At 40.5% G+C, this 18,182-nt stretch overlaps 1 protein-coding gene across 1 annotated transcript in view; it reads left to right on the forward strand.

Moving 5' to 3' along the window:
* The window catches only part of LOC131103448 (uncharacterized), a 137,946-nt gene that overhangs the window by 4,657 nt on the left and 115,107 nt on the right, over window positions 1-18,182 (forward strand). The window contains exon 3 of the mRNA XM_058049740.1: window positions 17,943-18,086. Within this exon, the coding sequence (XP_057905723.1) occupies window positions 17,943-18,086 (144 nt within the window). The remainder of the gene's footprint in view (window positions 1-17,942; window positions 18,087-18,182) is intronic.

An 18,182-nucleotide genomic window follows, 5' to 3' on the forward strand; every position in this document is an offset into this window, starting at 1 on the left:
ATCCTGCAGGGCCTTTTGAGAAATGCTTGTAGAACCTTGGGGGGGTTGGTGGGGTGGCGTTGAGGTGGGGGGTGGGGTGGGGGGGGCATAGATGCCGTCTGCGACTGTCTATCAGGAGATTTGTTGGAGATATGTTGGAGGCTCGGGGGCAAAGAGTGGAGACGGTGTCAGGGCGATACCCTTGACGCTGATGTGATTGAGTAGACAGCTGCGACCCGCTTCCTTCTTTACCCCGCCGCCCCGTCTGACCCCCCCCCCCACTGCACATACTGCCTACCGCCACCCCCTCCTCTCCCAACCCCTCCGCCTGGAAGCATGAGTGATCCCCTAAAACTGGTTATTATACCCAAGCACATCCGAGTAATTTATGCATGATTGCCTCTCAATCGGAGGCCATTCATCATCCTCTTTCCCTATCTTTCTTTTTTTAATCTGTCGGTGTCTTGTTCTGCTGGACTTTAATCTATAGCGCTATTAAGAATGCCTGTGCAATAATGGCCCGGCCCAGGTGACAGCGTGACATTGGCGCCGTCATTGGCGCCGCTTTGGGACGTAAGAAGCGACGGCGGGGGGGGGGGAGTGGAGAAAGAGGGCAGATGCGACGTTTATTAGACCGTTGATGTGACGACATTTGTCTGCGCGACGTTTTTAAACGTCGCATCACGACGTGGGAAATTCATTAGGGGCACGGCGTCGCCGATAAGAAGTCTGTTTCGACATCTGTGTTCGGTTTGTTGGTACTCTTGGTTTGGTTTCATTTATTGTTCATCAATCTATTGAGTGCAGTACTTGGTTATGACCAGCATGGCGCTGTTGGGTAAGTTTCAACTAGTTGGCTCTTCAGAAGAACAGCATGACGTCAAATTGATTCATTTTCTTCCGCTTTTTCCTCACGAGGGTCGCGGGGGGTGCTGGAGCCTATCCCAGCTGTCTTCGGGCGAGAGGCGGGGTACACCCTGGACTGGTGGCCAGCCAATCACAGGACACATATAGACAAACAACCATTCACACTCACATTCATACCTATGGACAATTTGGAGTCGCTAATTAACCTAGCATGTTTTTGGAATGTGGGAGGAAACCGGAGTACCCGGAGAAAACCCACACATGCACGGGGAGAACATGAAAACTCCACACAGAGATGGCCGAGGGTGGAATTGAACTCGGGTCTCCTATTTGTGAAGCTTGTGTGCTAACCGACTCGGACACCGTGCAGCCCCTAAAAGGTTTTATTTCCTTTTATTTACAAATTTGGGGAATAAGAGTTAAAAAATCAATATAGGGGTGTTATTTCATGTCTAGAGGGCTCTAATAATGTTCATTTATTCATTCATTTTTGACCACTTATCCTCACAATGGTCGTGGGGGGTGCTGGAGCCTATCCCAGCTGTCTTCGGGCGAGAAGCAGGGTACACCCTGGACTAGTGGCCAGCCAATCACAGGGCACATATAGACAAACAACCATTCACACTCACATTCATACCTATGGACAATTTGGAGTCGCTAATTAACCTAGCATGTTTTTGGAATGTGGGAGGAAACCGGAGTACCCGGAGAAAACCCATGCATCCACTCGGCCGCCGTGCAGCCTCATTTACATTCTGTACAGTGTAATCCCAATCTTCTAAAGGCAGTTTCTAACATTAGAGTCCTCTAGACATGAAATAGCAACCCTAAAGTTCACATTTACTCTTGTATTAAACAATATATTGGACATAATAAGAGACAAGCCATTTTAGACAAAACATGTTCTCCCCGTGCATGCGTGGGTTTTCTCCGGGTATTCCGGTTTCCTCCCACATTCCAAAAACATGCTAGGTTAATTAGCAACTCCAAATTGTCCATAGGTATGAATGTGAGTGTGAATGGTTGTTTGTCTATATGTGCCCTGTGATTGGCTGGCCACCAGTCCAGGGTGTACCCCGCCTCTCGCCCGAAGACAGCTGGGATAGGCTCCAGCACCCCCGTCGACCCTCATGAGGATTAGCAGTAAAAAAACGAATGAATGCCTTTTAAACTTTGTAATTGTAAGAAGAAGATGCGGCAAAGTCCTCCCTCGTGTGCTGGCATATAACCGCCAAAGTGCCATGGAGGTGTAAACAGCAGTAGCTGTAACAAGCACCCCCCCCCCAACCCCCCCACAAATGGTTGCAGAGTTATCCATCTGTGTGACTCCGAGGTGTATCTAATGGAAGCTGACCTCGATGCCACGTTCTCTATCTGCTCCATTCAGCAGCGATCAGGCTGGGGATGTATCTTGATTTACAGCCTGTCTTCTCCAACCTCTGCTCGGTGGCGCCCCCCCATGTATGTGAGCTGCCACTGTGGAGTGCAGTAAAGTTGAGTTATCATTATTATTATTATTATTATTGCCTTATTATTATGGACCTTCTCCTCCAGGTGCAGCATCACTTCCACTTGTCAGTACGCACGATGACAAACTTGCACGGTGGTCTAGTGGTTAGAGACCCAAGTTCAATTCCACCCTCGGCCATCTCTGTGTGGAGTTTGCATGTTCTCCCCGTGCATGCGTGGGTTTTCTCCGGGTACTCCGGTTTCCTCCCACATTCCAAAAACATGCTAGGTTAATTAGCGACTCCAAATTGTCCATAGGTATGAATGTGAGTGTGAATGGTTGTTTGTCTATATGTGCCCTGTGATTGGCTGGTCACCAGTCCAGCCCGAATACAGCTGGGATAGGCTCCAGCACCCCCGCGACCCTTGTGAGGAAAAGCGGTAGAAAATTAATGAATATTTAAGCATTATTAGAGCCCTCTAGACATGAAATAACACCCCTATATTGACTTTTAAACTCGTATTACTCAAATTTGTGAAAATAAAAGAAAATAAAACCTTTTTCAGGGGCTGCACGGTGTTCGAGTGGTGTTCGAGTAGCGCGCAGACCACACAGCTAGGAGACCCGAGTTCGATTCCAACCTTGACCATCTCTGTGTGGAGTTTGCATGTTCTCCGGTTTCCTCCCATCTACGTATATGTGCCCTGTGATTGGCTGGTCATCAGTCCAGGGTGTACCCCGCCTCTAGGATAGGCTCCAGCACCTCCTTGCGACCCTCATAAGGATAAGCGGTAGAAAATGAATGAATGGAAAAAAAAGCTAGGATATTTTTGACCTGCTGACGGACAGGTCCGACAAAGCTCGGAAAAGCGACCAGAGATGAAAGCCAACTGGGATGTACTCGTCCAGCAGGCTCGGCTCGGCTTGGCTTAGCTAGGCGTAGCGTTCCATGTGAGGCGATGACTGAGCGCACGCAAACACAAAGCCTGGCCTCGAAGGAGCCGCCATGCTCCGAGGGCACGTGCGACAACAACAAGGCAGCCAAATCCCAACAGAGCGGAGGGATGGTTCTTCGCCTCCAGGCCTCCATTCCCCACCGAACACACATGATAGCATGGCCGCTCTTCATATGTTGAATATCATATCGTAAACATGGCGGCGTGCCTGTGACATAATCAATAACAACATCACTCCGGCTGATAGACGCTTGGCGTGTTATTACGTGACAATGACAAAGGGGCAGAAATTAATCAGAGGCGTCTTTGGCAGGGTGGTGTGTTTTTTTTTTTTTTTTTTTTGTGTTTTTTTTTTGTGTTGACAGATATCTCAGCTTCGGCATTCAGCTGAGGTGCGAACATCAACTGGGTAGCGATCCAAATGTTCCTCCTCCATGCTGCTGACAAGGACACAAAAAGCACAAAATGCGAAATAACATTTAACCAGATCGTCACCAAGGCCAAAACGTGCTGCTCACCAAATTATACACCTCCATAATCTCCAATATTATCGTTATTAGGTTTCTTGTATTAACGTAAATAACAGCCATAATTGACATTGATAAATCGTAGCCATTTATTGAATAAATATGTCGTTAATTTGTCATTTTGTGCCATCTTTTGTCATATTATAGCTTTTTTTTTTTTTTTTTTTCTGGCTCATCTCTTATTCATCTATTTACCTTCCTTCTCTGCAAATGTTTCCCCCGAGCTTAAATCTCACCCTCGTCTTATCGGCCGCTGGAAGTCAAATCTCTAGTTAGGGACTAGCGTGCTGACACAGATGGTCGGCGTTATGTTAAGAACACCCAGATGGGTTTTTTTTTTTTTTTTTAACCGAAAAAGAATAGAAGTCGTATTTAACTCACGGTGCGACGGGGAGGAAAAAGTCCTTCCGCAAAGTCAAGTGAAGCAGGTGACACTTTTTTTTTTTTTAATTTTTTTTTTTTTTTTTCAGCGCTAAAACTTTTTTCATGTCTCATGCTTGGGATTAAAATTGTTTTCTTGTGTCTTTTTTCCTCCTAATGTGCAAACACGTTAAGGAAGCCGCCTCGTGGGTCTTTTAAAGGAGCGGCGGCGATGAAGCCATCCATCTAAAAGACACCCTGTTGTTGATTTGGCTGCTTTTTTTTTTTTAATCGCCGCCGTGCACGTGTGTGGTGTGGTGCCACGTGGGGGGGCTTTTTCTTTAGCTTCCTGTCTCTCTCATACGTGAATAGTCCACACCGAGGCGCTATTTCCTGTTTGTCTCTTATGTACAGTAGATTGGGGACGGTACACGGCGTTTCCCAACGTACACATTTAGAGTTTTTGCACATTTTGGCTAACAGGGACTTCATCTTCTGCTTTTAGAATGCAATAAAAATGACGACTCTTTATTGTTTTGCATATTTTGGCATAACAGTGGTTGTCTTCTGTGCATAGAATACATAAAAAAATGACTTCCTAATATTTTTTATCTACAATATACAAGTAAACACAACCTGTGGTGAGAGACAGGAAGCAGAACTGGAAGCAGCAAAGGTGGGGATGCTGAGATTCTCATTGGGAGTGACCATGATGGATAGGATCAGGAACAAGTACATGAAAGGGACATTACTGACTGAGCCAGACTGAGATGGTTCGTAAACACAACCTGTGGTGAGACTGGCCATGTTTGGTGTAGAGACAGGCAGCAGAGATGAAATTGCTGAGATTCTCATTGGGAGTGACCAGGATGGATAGGATCAGGAACGAGTACATTTTTATAATTTTTAAATATAATTAGTATAATTTTTAAAAAATAATTATAATACTAATAATATTTAAAAATATTTTTAAGTATAATATAATTATTTTTACAATTTTTAAAATATAATTAGCATAATTATTTAAAAAATTAAAAAATATACTAATTAATTTAAAAATATTTTAAGTATAATATAATTATTTTATAATTTTTAAATATAATTAGTATACATTTTTTTAATCAAAACTTGAGGTAAAAAAAAGGATGCTGCTTTTTATCGGAAAGTTGTATTAAGTCAAAAAGCAGCATCCTTTTTTACCTCTAAAGTTTTGATTAAAAAAAAATTGTAATACTAATTATATTTAAAAAATATAAAAATAATTATATTATACTTACTACTATACTTAAAAATATTTTTAAATATTAGTATTATAATAAAATAATTATACTTATTATATTTAAAAATTCTAAAAATAATTATATTGTACTTAAATTTTTAAAAAATATATAATTAGTATTTTTTCAATCCAAACTTCAGAGGTAAAAAAAAGATGCTGCTTTTTATCGGAAAGTTGTATTAAGTCAACTAGGACACTCCATTATGTTTCCATTGCTTCCATAGACTATGAATCAACAATAAATTCTCCATAAAAAATGGCCGCCCCGGATAGCAAAAAAAAAAAAAGGTGTGACGCTCTCTGCGACAAAGTCTGAAATATTTCTGAGGCGCTTTGTCGCTGCCTGTCAGATCACATGCCGCATTTCTCATCCAGGCAGTGGCTCGACGCCCTGTTGCTTCCCGCCTCGGATGAGAGCCAGGAGAGGAGATTTAGGCGGCAGCTGCGTCTCTCGGGCGCAGATAGAAGAGTGATGGAACACGGAAGACATGATGTAATGGCGGAGATCAAGGCATCAAGCGGTCTGGCCGAGGAAGGGGAGGGAGGGCTGGATCGTGACGGACGTCGGCGGCGGCGGTGGCGAGTCTCGATATGACAAAGTAGAACAATGGCCGCATGTTTGTTTAAAAAATGCAGCGAATACGATTTTTTTCACGTTCCAATGCAACGTCTTCTTTTTTGCATGAAGGCGGGGTGATGGAAAGTTTGATTCCAGACTGGATGCTGGTTTTACTCCAGAACCTCAGAGGGGGCCTCGGCTGACAGCGCCACTTCAAAACCGTCTGTAAATGTGAGGTGGCGCTGTCAACGCCGCGTCCCCGCTGGTGTGTCAGTGAGCTTCAAACTTTTTTTTTTTTTTTACTATTTACTTATTCATCCTTTTCTTTTTGCATATTTGATATTGTGTGCTTTCTTACACCCGTGACCTTGCGTCAGTAATTTCTCGATATGGGCCCTATATAAGTCATATTTATGTCTTAAGTTGTCTTATTTTCTCTACCGTAATACTGAATTTGAGTGTAAAGGTGACTATAGGGGTGTTATTTAATGTCTAAAGGGCTCTAATAATGTTAGGTTTACCATGAAGGTGACTATAGGGGTGTTATTTAATGTCTAAAGGGCTTTAATAATGTTAGCTCTACCATGAAGGTGACTATAGGGGTGTTATTTAATGTCTAGAGGGCTCTAATAATGTTAGCTCTACCATGAAGGTGACTATAGGGGTGTTATTTCACGTCTAGAGGGCTCTGTTAGCTTTATCATGAAGGTGACTGACTATAGGTGTGTTATTTCATATCTAGAGGGCTCTAATAATGTTAGCTCTACCATGAAGGTGACTATAGGGGTGTTATTTCATGTCTAGAGGGCTCTAATAATGTTAGCTCTACCATGAAGGTGACTATAGGGGTGTTATTTCATGTCTAGAGGGCTCTAATAATGTTACGTTTACCATGAAGGTGACTATAGGGGTGTTATTTCACATCTAGAGGTTTCTAATAATGTTAGGTTTACCATGAAGGTGACTATAGGGGTGTTATTTCATATGTAGAGGGCTCTAATAATCCTAGGTTTACCGTGAAGGTGACTATAGGGGTGTTATTTCACGTCTGGAGGGCTCTAATAATGTTACGTTTACCATGAAGGTGACTATAGGGGTGTTATTTCATGTCCAGAGGGCTTTAATAATGTTAGGTTTACCATGAAGGTGACTATAGGGGTGTTATTTAATGTCTAGAGGGCTCTAATGTTAGCTCTACCATGAAGGTGACTATAGGGGTGTTATTTAATGTCTAGAGGGCTCTAATGTTCGGTTTACCGTGAAGGTGACTATAGGGGTGTTATTTCACATCCAGAGGACTCTAATAATGTTGGGTTTACCATGAAAGTGACTATAGGGGTGTTATTTCATGTCTAGAGGGCTCTAATAATGTTAGCTCTACCATGAAGGTGACTATAGGGGTGTTATTTCATGTCTAGACGGCTCTAATAATGTTACGTTTACCATGAAAGTGACTATAGGGGTGTTATTTCACGTCTAGAGGTTTCTAATAATGTTAGGTTTACCATGAAGGTGACTATAGGGGTGTTATTTCATGTCTAGAGGGCTCTAATAATGTTACGTTTACCATGAAAGTGACTATAGGGGTGTTATTTCACGTCTAGAGGTTTCTAATAATGTTAGGTTTACCATGAAGGTGACTATAGGGGTGTTATTTCACATCTAGAGGTTTCTAATAATGTTAGGTTTACCATGAAGGTGACTATAGGGGTGTTATTTCATATTGAGAGGGCTCTAATAATCCTAGGTTTACCATGAAGGTGACTATAGGGGTGTTATTTCACGTCTGGAGGGCTCTAATAATGTTAGGTTTACCATGAAGGTGACTATAGGGGTGTTATTTAATGTCTAGAGGGCTCTAATAATCTTAGCTCTACCATGAAGGTGACTATAGGGGTGTTATTTTACGTCTAGAGGGTTCTAATAATGCTACATTTACCATGAAAGTGACTATAGGGGTGTTATTTCACGTCTAGAGGGCTCTAATAATGCTAATTTTACCATGAAGGTGACTATAGGGGTGTTATTTCACGTCTAGAGGTTTCTAATAATGTTACGTTTACCATGAAGGTGACTATAGGGGTGTTATTTCACGTCTAGAGGTTTCTAATAATGTTAGGTTTACCATGAAAGTGACTATAGGGGTGTTATTTCACGTCTGGAGGCCTCTAATAATGTTAGGTTTACCATGAAGGTGACTATAGGGGTGTTATTTCACATCTAGAGGGCTCTAATAATGCTAGTTTTACCATGAAGGTGACTATAGGGGTGTTATTTCATGTCTAGAGGGCTCTAATACTGTTAGGTTTACCATGAAGGTGACTATAGGGGTGTTATTTCACGTCTGGAGGGCTCTAATAATGCTAGTTTTACCATGAAGGTGACTATAGGGGTGTTATTTCATGTCTAGAGGGCTCTAATGTTAAAAAGCATATTTTAGGTCATAGTCAGATTTAATATTGCGTTTATAAAGAACCATTTAGTTTGATGACTGTATAGTCCACCATGCCTCTCGCACCCCCCCCCCCCCCAAAAAAAAATCAAACTTGTAAAATATTCCATTCATAAATAAGAAATCCTACATTGCACTGCATGGTGTATGAGTGGTTAGCGCGCAGGCCTCACAGCTAGGAGATCCGAGTTGTGCCCTGTGATTGGCTGGCCACCAGTCCAGGGTGTACCCCGCCCCTCGCCCGAAGACAGCTGGGATAGGCTCCAGCATACCCCCATGATACATTTAATAATGTTCCCAATAACCAATCAATAGAAAGCATTGTAAGATCTAATTGCGTCCCCCAGGTTGCTTCCCTAAGCTTCTCTCTGATCCTCACCAAGACACATTCCTGATTGTATTTGAAACTTTAGACTTGTTCTCTGTATCCCTCATTCCATCTCAGCACAAAAAAAAAAAAAAAAAATGCTCGACTTGTCACCACTGGCGCTCCTTTAATAAACGCGGCAAACCAAAAAGCGTCTGGGCTTTGAGTGGCAGAGTGTGACTGTTTAAAACCGCCGGGATTCCGACGTAATCCTACGGAAAGAGCAAGCGTAACCCGACTTTAAAGTTGTCTTGTCACTCGGCATTGGCGGGGAGGAAACAAAAAAAAAAAAAAAAAAAGATGGGAGAGAGGCCTGGGAAGCCATGCGAGCGAAAAGGAATTACATGAGGGGCTTTCCAGGGAACAAGGTTGTGTTTTGACACGTCAGGAATTTTTTTTTTTTTTTTTTTTCAAGCGAGACCTTCCATCTGACTTTAGGCTTGAAAACGGAGCAAAATGTGGGTTACATCTTCTGAGGAGCTCCCTTGGGTGAAGGGCTGGTGGATCAGCTGATCATGGAGGGTTGTTACGTCGTCAGTTTTGCTAAACGTGTTTATTTGAAAATCGGCAGCGGGATGGTGAACCGTAGCAATTTAACCCCCCCCCCCCCATTAAAATGCTAACTTCCACAAACTTTCCCTTTTTGTTTTCCTCGGCATTCGACAGCAGCCTGACGCCGCTTCCACTGGAGACTCTTTGGCTTTTCTTTTTTCTTCGATATTTTTTTTTTTTTAGTTGCCATGGAAAAGATCCAAAAATGGGGCAAATAACACTTACACAGGGTGGGGGGTGTAGGGGTGGGGGGGGAGTAGATTTTTCAGCAAGGTCTGAAGGGAGGCGGCGAGCTTCTAGGGCCCGTCCTGTCAAACGATCAACCATCTTTTGATGCATGACTGAGAAGAAAAAAAAAAAAAAAGTCAAGACTGCAAAGAAATACGCCAAAAAGAAAGCCGAAACTTAATTTGAGATTTCAAGTTGAAATACGACACGGAAGTCGAGAAGAATCCGCACGCCCTTGCCGCAGCGTAACAATTAAGCGTCCTTTGGCCAAAGTATTAATTGTCTGGGGATGATTCATGTCGGTCAAAGCGATGTGGCGAGATTAAGACTGGCTGGCACCGTGAAGATGATGAATGGACGCCACAAATCACCCGGCAATCGTTAACAATCGCATCTCTAACGCGTGATGGATTACAACAAAATGATGATGATGCAAGGGGGGGCGGCGCCAAAAACAATGATGACACGTTTAAGGCACTAATATTCTACAATGGAACATAAGACGCTCTTTGATTTCCCATTGGACAGTGCTACTCAAATTGGGGGGTGGGGGGGGGGATATGGTGGACTATACAGTCATCAAACTGAACGGTTCTTTAGAAATGCAATATTAAACCTGATTTTAACATTAGAGCCCTCTAGACATGAAATAACACCCCTATAGTCACCTTTAGACTTTCATTCATTCATTTTCTACCGCTTGTCCTCACGAGGGTGGCAGGGGGGTGAGGCGGGGTACACCCTGGACTGGTGGCCAGCCAATCACAGGGCACATATAGACAAACAACCATTCACACTCACATTCATACCTATGGACAATTTGGAGTCGCCAATTAACCTAGCATGTTTTTTCTTTGGAATGTGGGAGGAGTACCCGGAGAAAACCCATGCAATGCACGGGGAGAACATGCAAACTCCACACAGAAATGGCAGAGGATGGAATCGAACCTGGGTCGCCTAGCTGCGAGGCCTGCGCGCTAACCACTCTAACACTGTGCAGTGCAATGTCAAATTTCTTATTTATAAATGGAATATTTTACTAGTTAGAGCATCGAAAATGTGTTTACGACCTCCTAAATATGGCTTTTAACACTATTAGAGCCCTCTAGACATGAAATAACACCCCTATAGTCACCTTTAGTCATTCATTCATTTTCTACCGCTTATCCTCACGAGGGTCGTGGGGGGTGCTGGAGCCTATCCCAGCTGTCTTCAGGCGGAGAGGTGGGGTACACCCTGGACTGGTGGCCAGCCAATCACAGGGCACATATAGTCAAACAACCATTCACACTCACATTCATACCTATTGGACTAGCATGTGGGAGGAAGTCTGAGTACCTGGAGAAAACCCATGCATGCACGGGGAGAAGATGCAAATTCGGAGAATCGAACCCATGTCTGTGTGGCCAACATGCTAACCACTCGCCCATCGTGCGTCTATACCACAACATAACCAAAAAAAATAAAGTAAACATTTGTGCAGGCTACACCCCCTGATGCTGTGGAGCGCTTATTGCATGGGAAGGAAATAGGCATGCCCTTATAAAAATGAAATGGCCTTTCACTTACATAGCAAATGTTCTACCGTACTGATGATGCAGCATCAGGAGCCAAGTGGGCGTCCAGCATCTTGCCCCAGGAACCGAACCTGCAACCTAAAGGAAGTTGGGATGTTTTTAGATAATTCAGAAGAACAACAAAGCATTTCTTTTTGTGGGTTGTTTTTTTTTCCGAGCGGTGATCTGCATAGAAAAAGGCAAAGAGATTATGCGGAGACAATTAGTGAAAGCACTGAAAGACGCCGACGGGATGTTGGGGAAGCGCCAGTCCTGCAATGCATGTTAATCGTCTCTAATTGTGGGAAATCCACACAAAACAGTTACAGCAGCTAAATGGAGACAATGGCTTTTTTCCATTGGATAGACAGACAGCAAATCAACCAGGATCTTGGCTTGGATGTTTGAGTGATGTTACTGTGGATATTCCTCTGTGGATAGGTGTGTTATATTCCTCTGTGGATTGGTGTGTTCCTCATTAGGAGTTCATATAGTTCATGATTTGACTTATATTTTTCTCAGGTCATCCACATTTACGCTTGCAATATTTTATTATTCCCACAAAATCACACCTTCATTGTCATATTAGGAGTTTTTCCCCTGAAATATTATAACTTTATAAAAAATTGTGAAATTGCCTTTTTGGTGATATTTTCCATTTCACTATATTATTGTAAAGCTAGGACTTTAGCCATAATATTATGAATTTTCTTTCCTTGAAAAATACAATATTTTTTTTTGTAAAATTGTAACTTTTTTTTTAAAGGTAAAATGTTCATTACATTTATTTATTTAAATTAATTTTCATTTTGATTTTTTTTTTAATCTGGTAAAATTGATCTGGTAAAAATATTGATTGCGTAATTCTTTAAATTTGAATTTAGTTTTTTTTCCACAATAATTCAACTTTTTTTCTTGCAATATTACATTTGTATTAATTAGGCATTTTTTCTAGGACAATGTAAGTTTTGTTATAATATTCATACTTGTTTTTATATAATATTCCTACCCTTATTGTAAACATTTTTGGTCAAATTTTGTATATTTTTTTCTTATTATTGTAATAATATAAACACGACTAAAGTCTAGTGTACTTATTTTATTTTAATAAAATTCCAGATTTTTTTTCCCCCTGATATTTCAACTTTTAATCTTGTAACATTACAACTTTTTATTATTTTAAAAAGGCAACTTTTTTAAAATTTCTTTCAACTTTTTTTTTCATTTTCCGAATATTAATTCCTCATTCTCTTAAAATTTGTATAAGACTTTATTCACTTTTTAAAATTACATTTCCCTTCCAAATGTTTTTCTTCAAATTATATATAATATAAATAATACATCTAAAAATATAAAAGTATAAATAATGACTTGACTGTCATAATACTATGATAAATTTTATGTAATATTTTTTTTGTGAAATTCTAACTTGTTGCAATATTTTTTTTTTATTGTAAAATTCCAACTTTAAAAAATGCTGGCATAGGTTCCAGCATACCCCGAGACCTTAATGAGGATAAGCGGCATAGAAAACGTATGAAAATGAATTTTAAGACTAGGAACCACCTTTCGAAGAAGAAGACGCCGCGTTCCCCGGTGCGCTCCGCCTTTTAAGAGTTCCCCTCCAACATCCTCCACTGTCATCTTTAGTGTTTATCTCTTTCTTCTCCCACTCCCAGCTCATTACGGAATGCTTGGTGGGAATATAGATCCCTTCTCCACCCATCCATCATGGCTGACAAGTACACACTGTAATCTATTTGAAACAGCAGGCTATGATGCTGATGATGCATGGCAGACGAGGGGATATTGTCTGCACATTTATGAGCATGGATATTGATCATCAATTTTCTTCCCCCGTGGCCGCTGCTGCGTCGTTGTTTTTATGCGTATATATGCATCGCGCTTCGGGTGTATCGACGCCTCCGGCACGCTGGTCTGGAAGAGGCTAAATTGAAACATGATGATGGAGACCCGTCTAATAAAGCCCACTTAGTGCATGACCACTGGAGTGTGAACATGTGTGTGTGTGTGTGTGTGTATTGATCCGTCTTGCCAGAGAAGCGCTTGAGTTGGTCAGAGCTTCATGGAGAAAAATGATAGCGGCCATCTTGTTTAACCTTTTTTTTATAAATGAAGCAACAGAACAAATTGATGAAGTCAAAAGTATGGAGGTTATTTGGTTCAGGCGGCGTCTTTTTTTTTTTTTTTTACAATGACTTTATTTATGCCGCTAGAGTTGGGAAGAGGTGGACAATTTATGAAAAATGATAACTAAAAATGGGATTCAAATTGGATCGTATGAAAACATGAGGAAATCAGTTTACAAATATGAAAATATATAATTAAAAAAGTAGGTACGTAGGTATGAATGTGCCCTGTGATTGGCTGGCGACCAATCAAGAGTGTACCCCACCTCTCGCCCAAAGACAGCTGGGATAGGCTCCAGCATACCTGCGACACTCGTGAGGATAAGCGGTATAGAAAATTGATAACAATATTATTATTTAAAAAATTATGAATAATGTTAAAAATATTACTATTAATAATAACAATAATAATACATTTTATTTATAGGCGCCTTTCAGGACACTCAAGGTGTCATAGTTGATAAAATAAATAACACAGTTAAAAATACACACATAATATTATTATTATTATTACTATTACAAATATTATTAATATTTAAAATATTAATAGCAATAATAAAAATATTTATAATAATAATCATAATAATAATAATAAAAAAATAATAATACATTTTATTTACAGGTGCCTGTCAGGACACTCAAGATCACCATACATAGTTGATAAAATAAATAAAACACAGTTAAAATCACACACATAATAATAATTATAAAATATTATAATTAATAATATAATAAGATCTAAAATATTAATAACAATATTAACATTATTATTATTATTATTATAAATAATAATAATAATACATTTTATTTACAGGTGCCTTTCAGGACACTCAAGATACATACACTTACATAGTTGATAAAATGAATAAAATACAGTTAAAATTACACACATAATTATTATAATTATAAAATATTATTACTATTACAAACTATTACAAATATTAATAATAATAATAACATTAAAGATATTAATTATAATTGTAATAATAAATAATAATAATAATAATAATAATACATTTTATTTATAGGCACCTTTCAGGACACTCAAGATCACCATACAGAGTTGATAAAATAAATAAAACACAGTTAAAATTACACATAAATGTATAAAATACAAAGTACATAAAATGGTAGAATTGGAATTACGGGGTAGAGTAAGCCTGTTTTGATTAAATACGTTTGTTTCTGAATAAATTCATTTTTAATAAACATATTAGGAAGATATGCTGCATTTTCTTAGCATTATTCGCTTAATTTGTTTTTTTTAATTTTTGCTGATTTATTTGTGAATTTATTTAACCAATTTCTCCTACATAGAAGTATCAGAAATGCTTATTTTATGACTTTTTTTTTTGGCATTGTTGTCTCAAACGTTTAAAGTTAACTTGAGAAAACAATCAAAATGGCCGAGCTGCTTTTTTTTTTCCTCCCCCAGCGGATTTGAGCCTGTGAATTCCTGACCGTTTGCCGCATCCTTTCTTCTTGCTCCCAGCCCCTCACAGTGCGACCATTTCAAGGTGCCTGCTGGCTTTGGGGGGGCTGCCAGGTGCTTCTGGCTTCCACCATATGTCCTCTGACATGGTCTACGGGGGATAGAAATGAGGCTATCTGGAGCCCCCCCCCCCCCCTCTAAGAACGACCCTTCCTGAAACTCCCCGTGATGACATGTGGCTTTTCGGGCTAACCCAAAGTCCACATTCAGGGGCCTTCATGCCCCCCTTGTGGGCTTGTGGAGGGGAAATGGTGCATCCTACTTTTGGCCGGCCATTTTGGCTTGGCATAGTAGGGTTGACCGCTGCTGCATTCAAGTCCTGCTGGGCTTCAGGAGTTCATCCTCCTCCTTTCACTGTCGAGCAGTTCACATCTCGTCTGTTTTTTCACGATCGTGTCCGGCGGTCACGCCGTTTCTCCCGGTGCCTCCAGGTGGGAAGACTGCGAGAATGCTGATAGTCAAGCTTGTGTAAAAAAAAAAAAAAAGAAACACTTGAGAAGCGGCACAAGTCGCTGAATATTGCAGTTTCCCCTTTTGCAGTATTCATGCCAAGGATACTGACTCGGGGGCAAGAGGTGAGATAGACACCCGGACTGGACGCGTTTCAGTCCAAGTATTTGCACCCGTGGGTACCCAGATGCTCAGTTGGCTTCAGAAAAATCCACTTCTGAACGTCTCGGTCAAGAGGAGAATGCTTTCTATGGGGCCTCAATGGGATGAAATGAGTGTCATATACTTCTTATATGAAGTATCATATTCCAGAATATACACATTTTTTTGTAGAATCCTGACAATATTCTACCTAGCTAACAAGCTAGGACAAACTTTGGGAAAAAAAATAAAAAATCAGTCTACCGTACTAAATACAGTAATACTAGTACTAGTAGTACTAGTACTAATACAAGACGCCTGCAAAACATAGGTCGGCTTATAGTGTGTCAGAGCTTTTCTTCCCATCACTCACAAACACCTTATATTGAATACAAAACGTGCAAAAGGTAGGTCTAAAGAACAACTCTTCCCAAAGCTTTTCTACCTGACACACACTAGTGTGTGAGTGTCATATACTTCTTATATGAAGTATCATATTCCAGAAAATATTTTTTTTTGTACAATCCTGCCAATATTCTACCTAGCTAACAAGCTAGGGCAAACTTTGGAAAAAAAAATAAAAAATCAGTCTACCGTACTAAAACCAATACAAGACGCCTGCAAAACATAGGTCGGCTTATAGAGTGTCAGAGCTTTTCTTCCCATCACTCACAAACATCTTTATATTGAATGCAAAACATGCAGAACAAGCTAGGACAAACTTTGAAAAAAAAAAATTCAGGTCTACCGTACTAAAAACAATACAAGATGCCTGCAAAACAAAAACATAGATCGGCTTATAGTGGGTCAGAGCTTTTCTTCCCACCACTCACAAACACCTTATATTGAATACAAGAATACAAGACGTGCAAAAAAGATAGGTCTTATATTTGGGGTCTAAAGAAAGATTGAGTCAAAGCTTTTCTACCTGACACACACCACTGTGTGAGTGTAATATACTTCTTATATGAAGTATCATATTCTGGGAAATACACAGTTTTTTTTGTACAATCCCGCCAATACGCTACCAAGCTAACAAGCTAGGACAAACTTTGAAAAGAAAATCAGGTCTACCGTACTAAAACCAATACAAGACGCCTTCAAAACATAGGTCGGCTTATAGTGTGTCAGAGCTTTTCTTCCCATCACTCACAAACACCTTTGTATTGAATACAAGACGTGCAAAATATAGGTGTTACATTTGGGGTCTAAAGAACAACTCTTCCCGATTGAGTCAAAGCTTTTCTACCTGACACACACCAGTGTGTGAGTGTAATATACTTCTTATATGAAATATCATATTCCAGAAAATACACTTTTTTTTGTAGAATCCCGCCAATATTCTACCTAGCTAACAAGCTAGGACAAACTTTGAAAAAAAAAAACATCAGGTCTACCGTACTAAAACCAATACAAAACATAGGTCGGCTTATAGTGTGTCAGAGCTTTTCTTCCCATCACTCACAAAACACCTTATATTCATTCATTCGTTTTCTACTGCTTATCCTCACAAGGGTTGCGGGGTGCTGGAGCCTATCCAAGCTGTCTTCGGGCGAGAGGAGGGGTACACCCTGGACTGGTCTCCAGCCAATCACAGGGCACATATAGACAAACAACCATTCACACTCACATTCATACCGATGGACAATTTGGAGTCGCTAATTAACCTAGCATGTTTTTGGAATGTGGGAGGAAACCGCAGTACCCGGAAAAAAAAAACATGCACGGGGAGAACATGCAAACTCCACACAGAGATGGCCGAGGGTGGAATTGAACTCGGGTCTCCTATTTGTGAGGCCTGTGTGCTAAACACTCGTACACCATGCAGCCCTAAAAGGTTTTATTTCCTTTTATTTACAAATTTTGGTAATATGAGTTTAAAAGTCAATATAGGGGTGTTATTTCATGTCTAGAGGGCTCTAATTCATTCACATTAACATTCATGCACGGGGAGAACATGCAAACGCCACACAGAGGGTGGAATTGAACTCGGGTCTCCTTGCTGTGAGGCCTGTGCGCTAACCACTCGACAACCGTGCAGCCCTAAAGTCATAATATTAAGAGAAAAAGTGTAAGATAAGGATAACATAAAAAAAAGTTTGGTAATTTTGACACGCGTAAACTTACAACAATGTAAGTCGCCTCTTTTATGAAAGGGGCGTACGTTTCTGGCATCCAAAATGTCCGCAATACATCTCTCAACACAATCTCTTAGTGTTTTTCCACTTTTTTCTGCATCATTTCCAGCTAAGAGAGAGCTATTTTCTACATAAACAATTCATTTCTACTTGAAATCATGCCAGACTATGAATAATGTCGGGCTTTTTAAACTCAAGGTTATGTATTCGCCACTTCTCAAATTGGTCCAAAAGGGTACGCGCCTGCTTAAATTTGACATTTTCTTGCCTGAAGGTTTCTATTTCTTCAGTGATCATATAACGCATGTCTTTGTAATCATTGCCAATAATGAAGTGTTAAACATTTAATGAATGTAACATGCCTGTTATATCTGACATCAAAACCTGCTCCCCCTTCATTAGTGCACTTTAATTAATTAATTAATGCACTCTTTTCCAGACCAATGGACGGGCGGCATGAAGACGAGTCTTTACTACAAGGAGAAAATGCTTGCAAGTCATCAGCAATCACCTCCGTGCAATAAAAAGGCCCCCACCAAGCAGGACAAAAGCCGCTCCGAGACGTGTTTGACAGAAGTGGCAGGTACTTGACCTTCTTTTTCTCGGCTGTTTCTCTCCCTCTTACTTCCGACCCGCCTGCTTTGCGGCACCCCAGGCGAGCCGCTGCCGACCCGTGTCC

This window comes from Doryrhamphus excisus, chromosome 15, assembly GCF_030265055.1.
Source record: "Doryrhamphus excisus isolate RoL2022-K1 chromosome 15, RoL_Dexc_1.0, whole genome shotgun sequence".
Taxonomy (NCBI): Eukaryota; Metazoa; Chordata; class Actinopteri; order Syngnathiformes; family Syngnathidae; genus Doryrhamphus; species Doryrhamphus excisus.